Source organism: Perkinsus marinus (genome assembly GCF_000006405.1).
Source record: "Perkinsus marinus ATCC 50983 genomic scaffold scf_1104296955874, whole genome shotgun sequence".
In the NCBI taxonomy this organism is placed as follows: Eukaryota; Perkinsozoa; order Perkinsida; family Perkinsidae; genus Perkinsus; species Perkinsus marinus.
This window is the reverse complement of record NW_003207677.1, coordinates 253,504-267,465: the sequence shown is the minus strand read 5'-3', so window position 1 is coordinate 267,465 and position 13,962 is coordinate 253,504. Positions and strand designations below refer to the sequence as shown.

General features: G+C 47.8%; 3 protein-coding genes across 3 annotated transcripts; all 3 read left to right on the top strand.

Moving 5' to 3' along the window:
- The first annotated feature begins 1,023 nt into the window (after nucleotides 1-1,023).
- On the top strand, nucleotides 1,024-3,027 carry Pmar_PMAR020456 (hexose transporter, putative). Its single transcript, XM_002775433.1, has one exon. The coding sequence runs from the start codon at nucleotides 1,049-1,051 to the stop codon at nucleotides 2,576-2,578; it is 1,530 nt and encodes a 509-aa protein (XP_002775479.1). The 5' UTR covers nucleotides 1,024-1,048; the 3' UTR covers nucleotides 2,579-3,027.
- A 1,812-nt stretch (nucleotides 3,028-4,839) lies between these two features.
- On the top strand, nucleotides 4,840-9,702 carry Pmar_PMAR020455 (gag/pol/env polyprotein, putative; the record flags this gene model as incomplete). Its single annotated transcript, XM_002775432.1, has 1 exon — nucleotides 4,840-9,702. The coding sequence occupies one exon, from the start codon at nucleotides 4,840-4,842 to the stop codon at nucleotides 9,700-9,702; it is 4,863 nt and encodes a 1,620-aa protein (XP_002775478.1).
- Nucleotides 9,703-12,968: 3,266 nt separating this feature from the next.
- Nucleotides 12,969-13,962, top strand: Pmar_PMAR020454 (hexose transporter, putative; the record flags this gene model as incomplete). The annotated part of the gene is made up of 1 exon (XM_002775431.1): nucleotides 12,969-13,962. A coding segment is annotated over exon 1 (961 nt), but the record flags the coding sequence as incomplete, so codon positions are not given.

Sequence of the window (13,962 nt, the reverse complement as noted above, 5' to 3'; positions counted from 1 at the left end):
GTCCGTTGTTCTATCGTAGTCTACGATTCGTAGAGCAATATACTCCTAGACTTCCTTGAGGGGAAGCACTTGGCTGAGATACCCTCTCAGAAGACATAATCGCACAAGTGTGTGTGCATGGCATGCGTGAATTCATTTTGTACTTTGTAGTACTTGCGGTTTGGCTAGCAGGCTAATCGCAGCATGACGGAAGGTGTCGATCATCAGGTATGTAGTGGATAAACGTCTTCTCTTTCCGCCCTTTTCTTGATGTTGAGAGGCTTGGAGCGGTTACATTTGGGGGTTGAATGCTGTTGGGCTCCTATCCTTTTGCTGTATCCATGCACGGGTCCTGCATACGTGAATCTGGCTTCGAGCTGCGAGGCTCGCAGTGAATCCTCATTTTGCGGGCTTCAGTGTCACGTATGCCTCTCCCAACCTCAGCGTCTATGGGTTTTCGACCACCGCATACATAGTGACAGACGCACCAGCTCGGCCTGGAAATGCCGAAGGGTCCTCACAGTGATTTCCATCTCGGCTGAGATTCCCATCATGAAGGTATCACTGGCATCCCAATCATCGGCTCGGTCGTTGCTGTACATAAGATATCATCATCCTATTATGCTACACTCCACGTTAGCCGTGTTGATCCAAATTTGTCACGATCCCAATTTATCACGACCAAGATGGAATGAGTCTTAGTTGTTGTATATTTTGGCAGTGACATAATTAGACTCACGCTGCCAATTTTGATTGTGACATATTTGAATTGTAACCTACGTGGATACGCAGTTTCGGATTATGCAAGTCGAACGTGCTCTCACCCATCGAGAGAAGGGACGTCTTCTTGGGTTCTCCGAGATTCCTCTGTTGGTCCTAGCACGGCATATCCATTCTTCTAGAGAAAACCGGATAGAGCTGCCTATAACTCAACCAGGACACAATGCGCAGAAATCTGTGCCGATCAGGATACTCACTAGTTATGCAAGCGAATTAGCGAGCATGGAGTCGATGTTTATGTTGTGCTCTAAGGTTCATTTGTTCAGGTTCGTTAATGTTTTGATAGTCAATGAGATACCTCTGTGCAGTACTCTCTGTGGCTGCATGTTTACTAGGTCCACTCATGTTTGGTCTAACTTTGGGTTTCACTGGTCAGACTATTGATACCATGCAGAATCATGTTACCACTGCCGATGGTGTCCTTATCCAGGTTGGTCCCGATGACCATTTGTATGTGTTTGATACATCTACAGAAGGTTCGTTGTTTGGGTCTCTGGTTAACTTGGGCGCTATGGGTGGTGCTATCCTATTGGGAGGTCCCTTCGTCGAGAGGTTTGGAAGGAAATGGACTTTGTTGTTGTGCTCTCCTTGCTTCGTTTTGATCTACGCGTGGCAGGCATTGGCCCACACTTCATGGCAGTTGCTGTTCGCTCGTGTTCTGGTCGGTTTCGTTGTTGGTGTTGAGTCCGTCGTGGCTCCCACCTACATCGGTGAGGTTTCTCCCACGGCTATTCGTGGGGCTTTGGGAGCGTGCAACCAGCTTTCCATCACAATCGGTATTCTCCTCGCCTATGTTCTTGGGGTGGCTTTCAGAACTGATGCCGGCTCTACTGATCCCAATGCTACTGACAGCACCTTCTGTCAGTGGCGTACTGTGAGCTGGATTTATTTGATTCCCAGTGCTCTATTGGGTATTTGCATGTTCTTCGTTCCGGAATCTCCTCGTTGGTTGGCTCAGCATAGTCGTGCTGACGATGCCAAGATGGTTCTATTAAGACTTAGAGGTTCTACGTCAGTTGAGGAGGATCCTGAGATTATGGAAGAAGTGAAGGCTTATGAGATATCAACTGCCCATAATGCTAAGAACACCTCGAAGGAGAGTGCTTCCTGGGCTTTCAGTGTGCTTGGCCAATGCAAGATGCAGTTGCTCATTGGTATTGCTTTGCAAGTCCTCCAGCAGTTCTCCGGTATCAATTCCGTTATATTTTATCAAACAACTATCTTCCAGGCTGCTAGATTGGATAACAAAGAGGCTATGGCACTTGCTGTTATGGCTGCTCAAGTGGCTGTAACTCTAATTGCTTGCATCATCATGGATATGGCGGGAAGAAGAGTTCTTTTGGTAGCGGGTGCTACTGGTATGTGTGTAGCAGCTATTCTACTGGGTGTATTCTTCCTCCTTTATGATGTTAATGACATCAACGTCAGCTGGTTGGCCATCTTCTCCGCCTTCTTGTACATTGCTTCCTTCTCCATTGGTGTTGGTGCCATCCCATGGTTGATCATGGCTGAGATCTTCCCCAATGAAGTGAGAGGTCTTTCCGCATCTATTGCCACTGGCGCTAACTGGTTCTGTTCTTGGATAATCACCATGTTCTTAGATGCCTATAGCAAGGCTATAACATACCAGGGTGTCTTCTGGAGTTTCGCCGTTGTTTGTCTTGTGATGGTCATCTTTGTTCTGTTGGTTGTTCCAGAGACGAAAGGCAAGACCTTCGAAGAGATTCAACATTACTTCAGTAGAAAATATGGTAGCAAGGCTAAGACTGTTGGCGCTTCCGTCAATGTAGATGTCGAGAAGGCTGTTTGTTCGCGGTGAGTATAGTATGGGCACTGAGGTAGAGCTGCTACATAACGATCTCAATAATTTCTTTTTTAAGGAGAGTTTATTTTCTCTTCAAGTATGTTAAATACTGGACTGTTCTCCGTTAAGATAGTGTACGTGTAGTCATTCTATAATTCCGTTAACGGGCGACTAAAGGTATTTTTCATATCATAGGGTTGTTCCGAGAGACTTCTTGAGATCTACTTCCAACTTGTCATTGGATAAGTTACAAGGCTACCGAGGTGTTCTTGCTGTGTTATTAAATCAAGTTTTTAAGGGTGAAGATATCGTCGTTAATGCATGTTTTGTTCATAAGAAGAGTCATCGAGCAGCATGGACCGACTGAATGAGTTGCTAGTTCAGATCGGGTTATGTAGTCGTGTGTATATAGGAGAATCCTCTCAGTTGTTACTCTCATTCTTCAGTTAGTAAGTTGCAGATCGCTTACCAGCTCTAACTTATTTGATGATAAAGTCGGTTCTTGCGTGCTCACACACAATCTCCATTACAGTGTCTTTGAAGTCAGTCGATTACAGGTAGACGTTAGATACTGATCGGCTCACTTTATTGATGTCAATCGACAGTCGGATACAGACGCACACCAGCAACGCTATACGCATAGGCAATACGTCAGCGCAGATCCCTCTCACATGGGCACTTGATGTATAGTTCGAAGTTAAATCGGAATTGAAGAGAATTTTGTCTACCAAGTGATTCTAACGATTGTAGCTTCGCTATCATAGAGCTGTATAGGTTCCATAGGAATATGTTATAATGCCTTCACTGTGAGAATCTTGGCAAATATCTAAAGATCCCAGTGAGGTGATTTCTCGCAGGCGCTACGTCACATCAGGTGACGTCAATGATCAAACATGTGACTTACATGTTCATTCAGTGACTGATTACACGTCATCTCCCGTGGTGCTGAAGCTACGTCAGCTATCTACAAAATCCTTTCAACACCTTTACCGAGACAACAATGCTTTTCTTGTACATTGACATTGATCAAGTCCGACATGACATGTCAAGTGCTGCGATACTTAGATCCCACCTCCTCTCCCCTGTTTTGTGACGTCTCATCAAGGGAGTTGCGCTGCCGGATGCTCATTCTGCTTTCGCTCAAGCGTTGCCATTGCTGCTCCTTTTGCTGTAAATCTACTGATTCTGCGGACCATCTACTACTTTTCCCCCAGCGGGTTCTAATATACCAATCCAGCAAGTCTACGATGCCTTCACCTCTCGAGTTGCTTCACAGCGAGTTGTTTAATCTCAATTGTTGCCAACGTCTTGCTTAAACGTATCTCTGCTATCAGTGAGCTGCTTCCTGATGATGAATTCCTGTACATGATTAGTACTGATGAGTGATACGCGAACACGCAGACGTAGATGTAGCTCGTTAATTAGCAGTTTGAGTTGAATTGACTACAACGCTGGAAATTATAAAAAATGTTCTTGAAATATCAGTTTGTTCACCTTTTATCGGCATAATTCCGATGGATGCCTCCTAGCATTTTATCATTTTCAACCTCTCGACTCTGGACTATGAGCCATTGTTGTGAACTCCAAGTCATCGACGATGATCCCAGACTGTTTAGAACGACACGCGTTGGTAAATCACAGCACCACAGAGTTGAATCGCTTAGCATACCAGAAAATTTCATCTCAAATGCATGTCGAGATGTCATGCCGTCGCGAGATTATCTCGAGAAGACCAGTGTCCCTGAAGTTCAGGGCCTGAACGACCTTGGTGACCAACAGCCGAGTCGATCTCACCAATCCGTCAAAATCGAAGTTCCTTGGGTTGTATCGATGAAATGAGTCGCCGCGGATGGAGAAATCGATCTCACGAAGGCATATCTCGTAATGGCATAGTCACCCCGGATGACGAAATCGATCTCACGAAGGCATATCTCGTAATGGCATAGTCGCCCCGGATGACGAAATCGATCTCACGAAGGCACACCTTGTAAGGCATAGTCGCCCCAAATAGAGGAGCCACTCTCACGAATGCATATCTCGTAATGGCATAGTCACCCCTGTAAGGGTTTAGGGCGTGCGCTTTCTCTAGTAGTACGCAGCCACATAGCGGAACTTAGAGCATGATTACTTCGAGGTAGCTATAGTTCATTTGTCACTAACCGTAGCCATCTTGGCTCAAGTTTCCCTTCTTCTCCTCTGCCTCGCGTTAGCCAATGTCGGCGCCGTCGTCCTCATCGCAACCCCACATTCCATGGCGATCTCGGTGGGACTCTGCGATGTCTGCAACCGCACCGGAGAGGCCAACGGTAGAGGAGGTAATCCCGGTAGTCCACGGGGTTGTGGACCAGATTCTAGAAGGGCCGGGAGTCAACAAATCTCGTATCGGTACTGTTATACGGAAGGGGGCTACTCTGTTGGCACAGTATTACGGTGGTCATGTTCCAGAGAATTGGAACGAGGTTATTCGAGCCCCTGGCGCAGCTGAACTGATCAAAGATGAAATTGATCGCATATTCCCCCTTATCTACGGGGAGATACTTTTCTGTGTGGATGACGCAGGATTGGATTATGCTGATGGCGCTAGGGAACTAGCGGGAGTCTTATCTACTCGTATAATCAAAACCATCTTGAAGCTGACGACGATAGACGAAGCGGCTATCTTATTTGATGGGTTTATCAAAGTATTGGCTACTTGCAATGAACGTTCACAGTCGGCGATGAGCATCGCGCCTTCGACGGTGAATGTTTCGAGCGCCCAGGAAAAGAATGACGATCGTGTCAATATAAAAGATCTACCATTGATTGATGGTGGCGAATGGGGTCTGGCAAAACTGGGTGTTGTATCGTATGATACCTGGCAGTATCGTATTCGTCTGGCATGTTCCTCATATGCTCTGAGGGGTCGTCGTGCGTGTTATTACGCCTTACGTAACCTCTGTGGTGCTGAACGTACCTACGCCCATACGTGCTTGACCAAGGAGATACCCGAAGGCACCGAGCCGTTGGATTATCTTTTACAACGACTACAGGAGGAGTATGGATCCGTTTGGTCCCACGGTCGGGCGAGGCAGCAGTTCCAGCAGGCCAAGAAGCAGAGCAACGAGTCGGTGGTATCGTTTATGTCACGGCTTAAGAGCATGGCAGTAGCACTGCCAGGGAAGTGCAACGTAAGTGAGGGCGAGTTGCGGCAGCGATTTCTCGATGGCATTCCGCCGGGACTTCTCGCTAAAATAAAGAGTCGCTACGGTCCAAAAATCTACGAGAAGAAATTAGAATCGATTGTGGATTCGGCAGAATTTTTCGACTCGGAGTATCAGCAGGGTCGAGATACTGTGATCGGACGGAAGGGTGGTGGAGCACGGCCACGATTTCCAGAGAATGGGAAACCGCAAGCTCGTGACGGTGGTCGACAGGAGAATGTCGATCGACAATTCGGTAAAGGGAATGCGATATCGGCCAATCTATCGAACGTCTATTGCTATAATTGTGGGAAGGCTGGCCATTTCAAGAGGAATTGTCCTGATCTCTCACGTAATGGTGGGCGAAGTCCTTCTACTGTATCGACTTCTGGTGTTGCTGGCGAAGCCCAGAAACCCAAGGGCCCTGGGTCGCCTGGGAAATCAGCACAGCCAACTGGGAGTGTGGAAGTATTCGTGGGAGAAGTTCGAGGAGTGTATGCGATTGGAGCCGATGATCCAGTTCCGAAGCTAGCATGCAAGTTCGGCCAGCATGCCGAGTTCGAGGCAGATGTGCTACTTGATAGTGGCGCAGCGTCATCACTAATGGCAGACGCAGTAGCGTCCCAGCTGATTGCATCGAATGATGCGTGTTTAAGAGAGTTGAAGACACCCGTGAAATTATCGTATGCTGGTGCAGCAGAAGAAGTATCTCATCAGGAAGTTATCGTTCCAGTGCAATTGGAGAGGAAGACTGGTGAGTGGTTCTATTTACCTTTTATCGTGGTGAAGGGATCGAGCCGAGGGATTCTACTAGGGCGATCAGCTATGTGCTGCTTGAATATTACTTTGAAGTTCGCAGGGGATTCGGCTGAAAACGAACAATTGCGAAATGTGTATGAGCAGGCATCTGATCAACGGTCAGAAATGAGATCGGTAGCAGAAGAAGAGAAGATTGATGCGATTTATGTACACATCGATCAAGTTATTGAAGAGCCTTCTGTAATAGAATCCTCGCATCCGTTCCCCAATGACTATGATGCCGACAGATCCGAGATGGCTTGTCGTGGTATGGCTCGCATTATTCTCGTTATGGATGATTATCTTTTTGTTGGTTCTTCTGACGAAATCGCCTTTACAGAATCACTTTACGATTGCTTATGGTCCCGTTGTGGCTTCAACTGCAGTAGTGAGAAGCGTGCCCTCTGGTCAGCAGACTCTCCCATTCGATGGCTTGGTGCATATTGGTCATTTGATGCAGATATCCCTAAGCTGACGATGAAGAGACCAGTTGTAGAAAGGGAGCTGCATCACCCATATACCAAAAGGCAGATCTTCAGTGCAGCTGGAGTATTCCTAGCACTGACAGGTGGATTCTGTGAGACCTTAGCGAGAGCTCATGCTGACACTCTCCGACGTTTGAGTGGTGGATGGGCAGACTGGGATAGTCCTTGCCAGGATTCCCATGTATGCAATCTCTTGTCAAAGCACTTCGACTGCGCGAAGTTCTATTGGAAGGCAAGCTCTGCAGAAGATGAGAATCTGAGAATATATGGAAGCATCACCGATATTGAAGTACGCACTGATGCGTCCAAAGTGGGTTATGGATTCGTGGTGGTGGATCGTGGTCTGGTAGATGGGACTGGTAATATCTACAATTCATCAGCGATAGTGTATTCTGAGGCGAAGGGCTTCAATAAGAAGCAAGATGTATGGCATTGCAATCGTAAAGAACTATATGGATTGGCAATGTGTATTCGACGATTGGATACTCTATTGGTATTGATGCCACATCTGAGATCAATCAGAGTGGGCACTGATTCACGTGTCACACAAAAACAAAGTGATCCGTGGGCCTTGACATCTGGGAGCAAGGCATTGGAGAAGCAAGCTATTCTGCGACTCCGGAATATGATTATTGATTTGAATTTCGATTGGCGACGCCGGTCTATACGACTAGAAATATGTCACGTTATAGCAGCGAAAAATATTCATGCGGATATGTTATCACGAGCTCCGGAAATGACCATATGTATTCCCGTGGAAAAACCAGAGGGGGAAATGATCGCCCCGATCGCGGTAGAGCCTACAGGCGAGACGTCTAGTGACTCGGATAATGGAGTCACGGTAGAGTCATCGCAGAATCTAGGTGCTTGCGATTATGGTATCGGGAATGACCTTCTTGGGTGGTCATGCTTTATTGTACCCAGTTATAGGAGATTCGTGGGGTTACAACAAATATTTGGCGCATGGAGGTCCACAGCAGGACAAAGTGCTGCAGCTGATGACAAGTCGCCGGATAACTGCAATGGTTCACGATTGCAGTGGCTACGTTACGAACAAGTTCGTGATGCTGAAACGAATCGTGCCAGAGAGGCACTCAATTCTGACCCGTCGCTAGGAGAAAAGGCGACTGGATTCGTCTACCGATTATTTCTCAACAAGCAAAATCTGTTATGTCGTCGGATTCTCCTCAAGAGTGGAGAAGGGCGAAAAGTCTTGACCCAAGTTGTGGTGCCGAGGCGCCTTATGTCAGAGATTGCTGAGGCTGCACACCATCAAGCAGCGCATGCAGCATTCTATGAAGTATCACACAAGATCGCTGAAGTGGCATGGTGTCCGGGAATGAAGAAGATCATCAAACAAACCGTCAATGCTTGCGAACCATGCCAACGCTCGGTGGTAAGACCATCGGATATTGCAGAAGAAACGGGAGGCATTGGTGTTCCTTCTGGTCCATTTCGGACCGTGGGGATCGATCTATATGGTCCAATGCGATCTCCAAGGGTAGGGATGGCAGCTACGGCAAAGACGGAGCCACCTTGGTACGTGGTCACCTTTGTATGCCGCTATACCGGCTTCACCTGCTTTCGATTAATACCCGATTGTCGAGGCAGTACTGTTGTGACGGAAGTCGAGAAGGTTATCGTGTGGCAATGGGGAAATGTGACGGATCTGATCATAACAGATCAGGGAAGTCAGTTCTGTCGCCATCCAGGGTTCTCGTCACTATTATTGATGAATGCTATGCGACATGAAGTCCTGCCAAGCAGGAGTCCTCATCTTGGAGGATTCTATGAGGTGAAGCACAAAGTACTAGGACGCTGCCTACGCTCTATGCTACAAAATGCCAAGATGCCGGATTGGGAACTTATGCTATGTATTGCTGCTAATCGTATTAACAATTCTACCCCAAAGGATGGTGCTCCGTCTCCTTTCGAGTTGGTCTATGGATACTCGCCTAAGCTACCGATTGCTCGCCTCTTGACCGCTGATGATAATGCAGCCGAAGAATGGGAACGATTACGTCCGAAATTCCTTCCCTCGGACCCGCTGCACAACGCTCAGGTGATAGCTGATTGCCGTCGCCGTATCAAGAGACGTGACCATATGCTTGGAATTTTCCGAGAGTTCTGGTTGGATAGGAGACAACACGCTGCAGTGGAGAGCAGCAAGAAGAGCACTGGTACTCAGCCATTGGAGGCTGGAGATATTGTTCTTATTACCAAAGACCGGAACCCAAAGTTGGGTCAATATGTTCGAGATGAGAAGTATGAAATTATTGGTGCTAAAGGTAAACAATGTTATTCTGTCAAGCCGGTCGATGGTGGGGCGCCGATGATCGTTCACGCTAAAAATCTGCGCCGATTCTTTACTCATGATGAGGATGATCCCCATGTGGAGGAAGATCACCCTACCGGAGATTCAGGTTTCAGCGATGAAGAGCCGTTAGCTCACGGTGAGGGAAACCCTGACTCCAAGGTTCTTGATGACGCACCCCATAAAGGGGGAGAAGATCATATGTCTTATCCTTTACTTATTGACGGGACCACAGAATCCCAGAATGGTACTGCTACTACAACTCCGAGAAGATCTAAGAGAGATCACGAGCGGCATTTTTTAGAGGCTATACAGGGGAGTACCTCACGTTATGGCCGCTCACGAAGGGGGAGAAAGCTGTAAGGGTTTAGGGCGTGCGCTTTCTCTAGTAGTACGCAGCCACATAGCGGAACTTAGAGCATGATTACTTCGAGGTAGCTATAGTTCATTTGTCACTAACCGTAGCCATCTTGGCTCAAGTTTCCCTTCTTCTCCTCTGCCTCGCGTTAGCCAATGTCGGCGCCGTCGTCCTCATCGCAACCCCACACCCCGGATGATGAAATCGATCTCACGAAGGCATATCTCGTAATGGCATAGTCACCCCGAATGACGAAATCGATCTTACGAAGGCATGTCTCGTTATGGCATAGCTGGCCCGAATAGAGAAATCGATCTCACGAAGGCATATCTCGTTATGGCATAGTCGCCCCGATTGAAGAAATCGATCTCACGAAGGCATATCTCGTAATGGAATAGTCGCCCCGGATGACGAGATCGATCTCACGAAGGCACACCTTGTAATGGCATAGTCGCCCCGAATGACGGAATCGATCTCACGAAGGCATATCTCGTAATGGCATAGTCGCCCCGGATGACGAAATCGATCTCACGAAGGCACACCTTGTAATGGCATAGTCGCCCCGAATGACGGAATCGATCTCACCAAGGCATATCTCGTAATGGCATAGTCGCCCCGGATGACGAAATCGATCTCACGAAGGCACACCTTGTAATGGCATAGTCGCCCCGAATGACGGAATCGATCTCACGAAGGCATATCTCGTAATGGCATAGTCGCCCCGGATGACTAAATCGATCTCACGAAGGCACACCTTGTAATGGCATAGTCGCCCCGAATGACGGAATCGATCTCACGAAGGCATGTCTCGTAATGGCATAGTCGCCCCAAATAGAGGAGCCGCTCTCACGAATGCATATCTCGTGATGGCATAGTCACCCCGGATGATGAAATCGATCTCACGAAGGCATATCTCGTAATGGCATAGTCACCCCGAATGACGAAATCGATCTTACGAAGGCATGTCTCGTTATGGCATAACTGGCCCGAATAGAGAAATCGATCTCACGAAGGCATATCTCGTTATGGCATAGTCGCCCCGATTGAAGAAATCGATCTCACGAAGGCACACCTTGTAATGGCATAGTCGTCCTGACTAGAGGAATCGATCGCACGAGAGCGTATCTTGTACTGGCGTAGTTGCCCCGAATGGAGGAGTCGTTTCCCGGAGGCGTACCTCGCGATGGCATAGTCGCATCGACCTCACCGGGTACATGCTCCATTTCCACTTGATTACTACTCCAACAGTAGTCTCCCATCGATAGAGTTGTTGAACCTATATCGTAAACAGCGATATGCTATATTTTTATACGCTAGAGTAAGCAGCGTTGTGGACATTTTGTGCTGACATTCGATCAGTCTTTTCAGTTTAGCTTCCAGTATTGTCGATTCCGCGTTGATGAGTCACTATACGTGTGCGTTCGACGGTGGTTGACGAGCTGGCCGAACAACTCATCGCAGAGAGTACAGTATGTAACGGTATAGTGAGTGTTCTCAGAACACTGTTCTGTCCGGTCCGTGCGATAAGCAAAGATATGGCGTTCGGGAACGCGAACTCCTCCATCTCAAGGCGATAGAGGCCCTCAGATGAACACATTCCATTGGCGTCAATTGGGCGCTATACAGCTAATTTAGTAGGATGAACCGTAAATTATCGACTGAACTACCTCGCAACGGTCGACTTCCACACGGTTTAGAGTCTCCCGACTGCATTTTCGACGCAGCAGGTAACCATCGGTGAGTAAGATGGTAGTTTAGTATCTCGCTGATTTGAGGAGCGCAAACTTCAGGATGTCGAAACTCGCGAACCGGAGCCCCATGGGAACCGGATCGTGATGCGTCTGTCTGACGACCGTCCACTAGAAATACGTAAATGATCACATGAGATTAATGCGAGCATGTAGGTGCTGTGTGAGGAACCGGTTAGTTGATTGAAGCACTTGCGCGCAAGTTGCGCCTCAGATCAAATTCGGCTTTATACGAATCATGAGCGCAGTTTCTTTGACCCGCTTTCTGGTCTGCTGGGAAGGATTGGAAATAGTGCATCAAGTTGTCTATCAGAATCTCGCAGTCATACACTGGCCAGGTGACTATCTCACGAGTGAATGAATGTCCTGGGGTGAGTGAGTGTTGTCCCGCACAAAGTCGCGCTGCTAGCTGCCGTGACTTCGCTGCGAGTCTACAGCTTGGCGGGTGAAGCACAGTAGAAGGAGTCGTTGACACCAGTCCATTGTTCTATCGTAGTCTACGATTCGTAGAGCGATATACACCTAGACTTCCTTGAGGGGAAGCACTTGGCTGAGATACCTTCTCAGAAGACATAATCGCACAAGTGTGTGTGTATGGCATGCGTGAATTCATTTTGTACTTTGTAGTACTTGCGTTTTGGCTAGCAGGCTAATCGCAGCATGACGGAAGGTGTCGACCATCAGGTATGTGGTGAGTAAACGTCTTCTCTTCCCGCCCTGTCCTTGATGTTGAGAGGCTTGGAGCGGTTACATTTGGGGGTTGAATGCTGCTGGGCTCCTATCCTTTTGTTGTATCCATGCACGGGTCCTGCATACGTGAATCTGGCCTCGCGCTGCGAGGCTCGCAGTGAATCCTCATTTTCCGGGCTTCAGTGTCACGTATGCCTCTCCAAACCTCAGCGTCTATGGGTTTCCGACCACCACATGCATAGTGACAGACGCACCAGCTCGGCCTGGAAATGCCGAAGGGTCCTCACAGTGATTTCCGTCTCGGCTGAGATTCCCATCATGAAGGCATCACTGGCATCCTATTCATCGGGCCGGTCGTTGCTCCACTGCTACACTCCACGTTAGCCGTGTTGATCCAAATTTGTCACTATCCCAACTTATCACAACCAAGATGGAATGAGTCTTAGTTGTGGTATATTTTGGCAGTGACATAATTGGACTCTCACTGCCAATTTTGATTGTGACATATTTGAATTGTAACCTACGTGGATACGCAATTTCACATTGTGCAAGTCGAACGTGCTCTCATCCGTCGAGAGAAGGGACGTCTTCTTGGATTCCTGAGATTCCTCTGTTGGTCCTAGCACGGCATATCCATTCTTCTAGAGAAAACCGGATAGAGCTGCCTATAACTCAACCAGGACACAATCCGCAGAAATCTGTGCCGATCAGGATACTCACTAGTTATGCGAGCGAATTAGCGAGCATGGAGTCGATGTTTATGTTGTACTCTAAGGTTCATTTGTTCAGATTCATTGATGTTTTAATAGTCAATGAGATACATCTGTGCAGTACTCTCTGTGGCTGCATGTTTACTAGGTCCACTCATGTTTGGTCTAACTTTGGGTTTCACTGGTCAGACTATTGATACCATGAAGAATCATGTTACCACTGCCGATGGTGTCCTTATCCAGGTTGGTCCCGATGACCATTTGTATGTGTTTGACACATCTACAGAAGGTTCGTTGTTTGGGTCTCTGGTTAACTTGGGCGCTATGGGTGGTGCTATCCTATTGGGGGGTCCCTTCATTGAGAAGTTCGGCAGGAAACGGACTTTGTTGTTGTGCTCTCCTTGCTTCGTTTTGATCTACGCGTGGCAGGCATTGGCCCACACTTCATGGCAGCTGCTGTTCGCTCGTGTTCTGGTCGGTTTCGTTGTTGGTGTTGAGTCCGTCGTGTCTCCAACCTACATCGGTGAGGTTTCTCCCACGGCTATTCGTGGGGCTTTGGGAGCGTGCAACCAGCTTTCCATCACAATCGGTGTCCTTCTCGCCTATGCTCTTGGGATGGCTTTCAGAACTGATGCCGGCTCTATTGATCCCAATGCTACCGACGGCACCTTCTGTCAGTGGCGTACTGTGAGTTGGATTTATTTGATTCCCAGTGCTCTATTGGGTGTCTGTATGTTCTTCGTTCCGGAATCTCCTCGTTGGTTGGCTCAGCATAGTCGTGTTGACGATGCCAAGATGGTTCTATTGAAACTGAGAGGTTATGAGTCAGTTGAAGATGATCCTGAGATCATGGAAGAAGTGAAGGCTTATGAGATATTAGCTGCCCATAATGCTAAGAACGCAAAGAACACCTGGAAGGAGAGTGCTTCGTGGGCTTCCAGTGCGCTTGGCCAATGCAAGATGCAGTTGTTCATTGGTATTGCTTTGCAAGTTCTCCAGCAGTTCTCCGGTATCAATTCCGTTATATTTTATCAAACAACTATCTTCCAGGCTGCTAGATTGGATAACAAAGAGGCTATGGCACTTGCTGTTATGGCTGCTCAAGTGGTTGTAACTC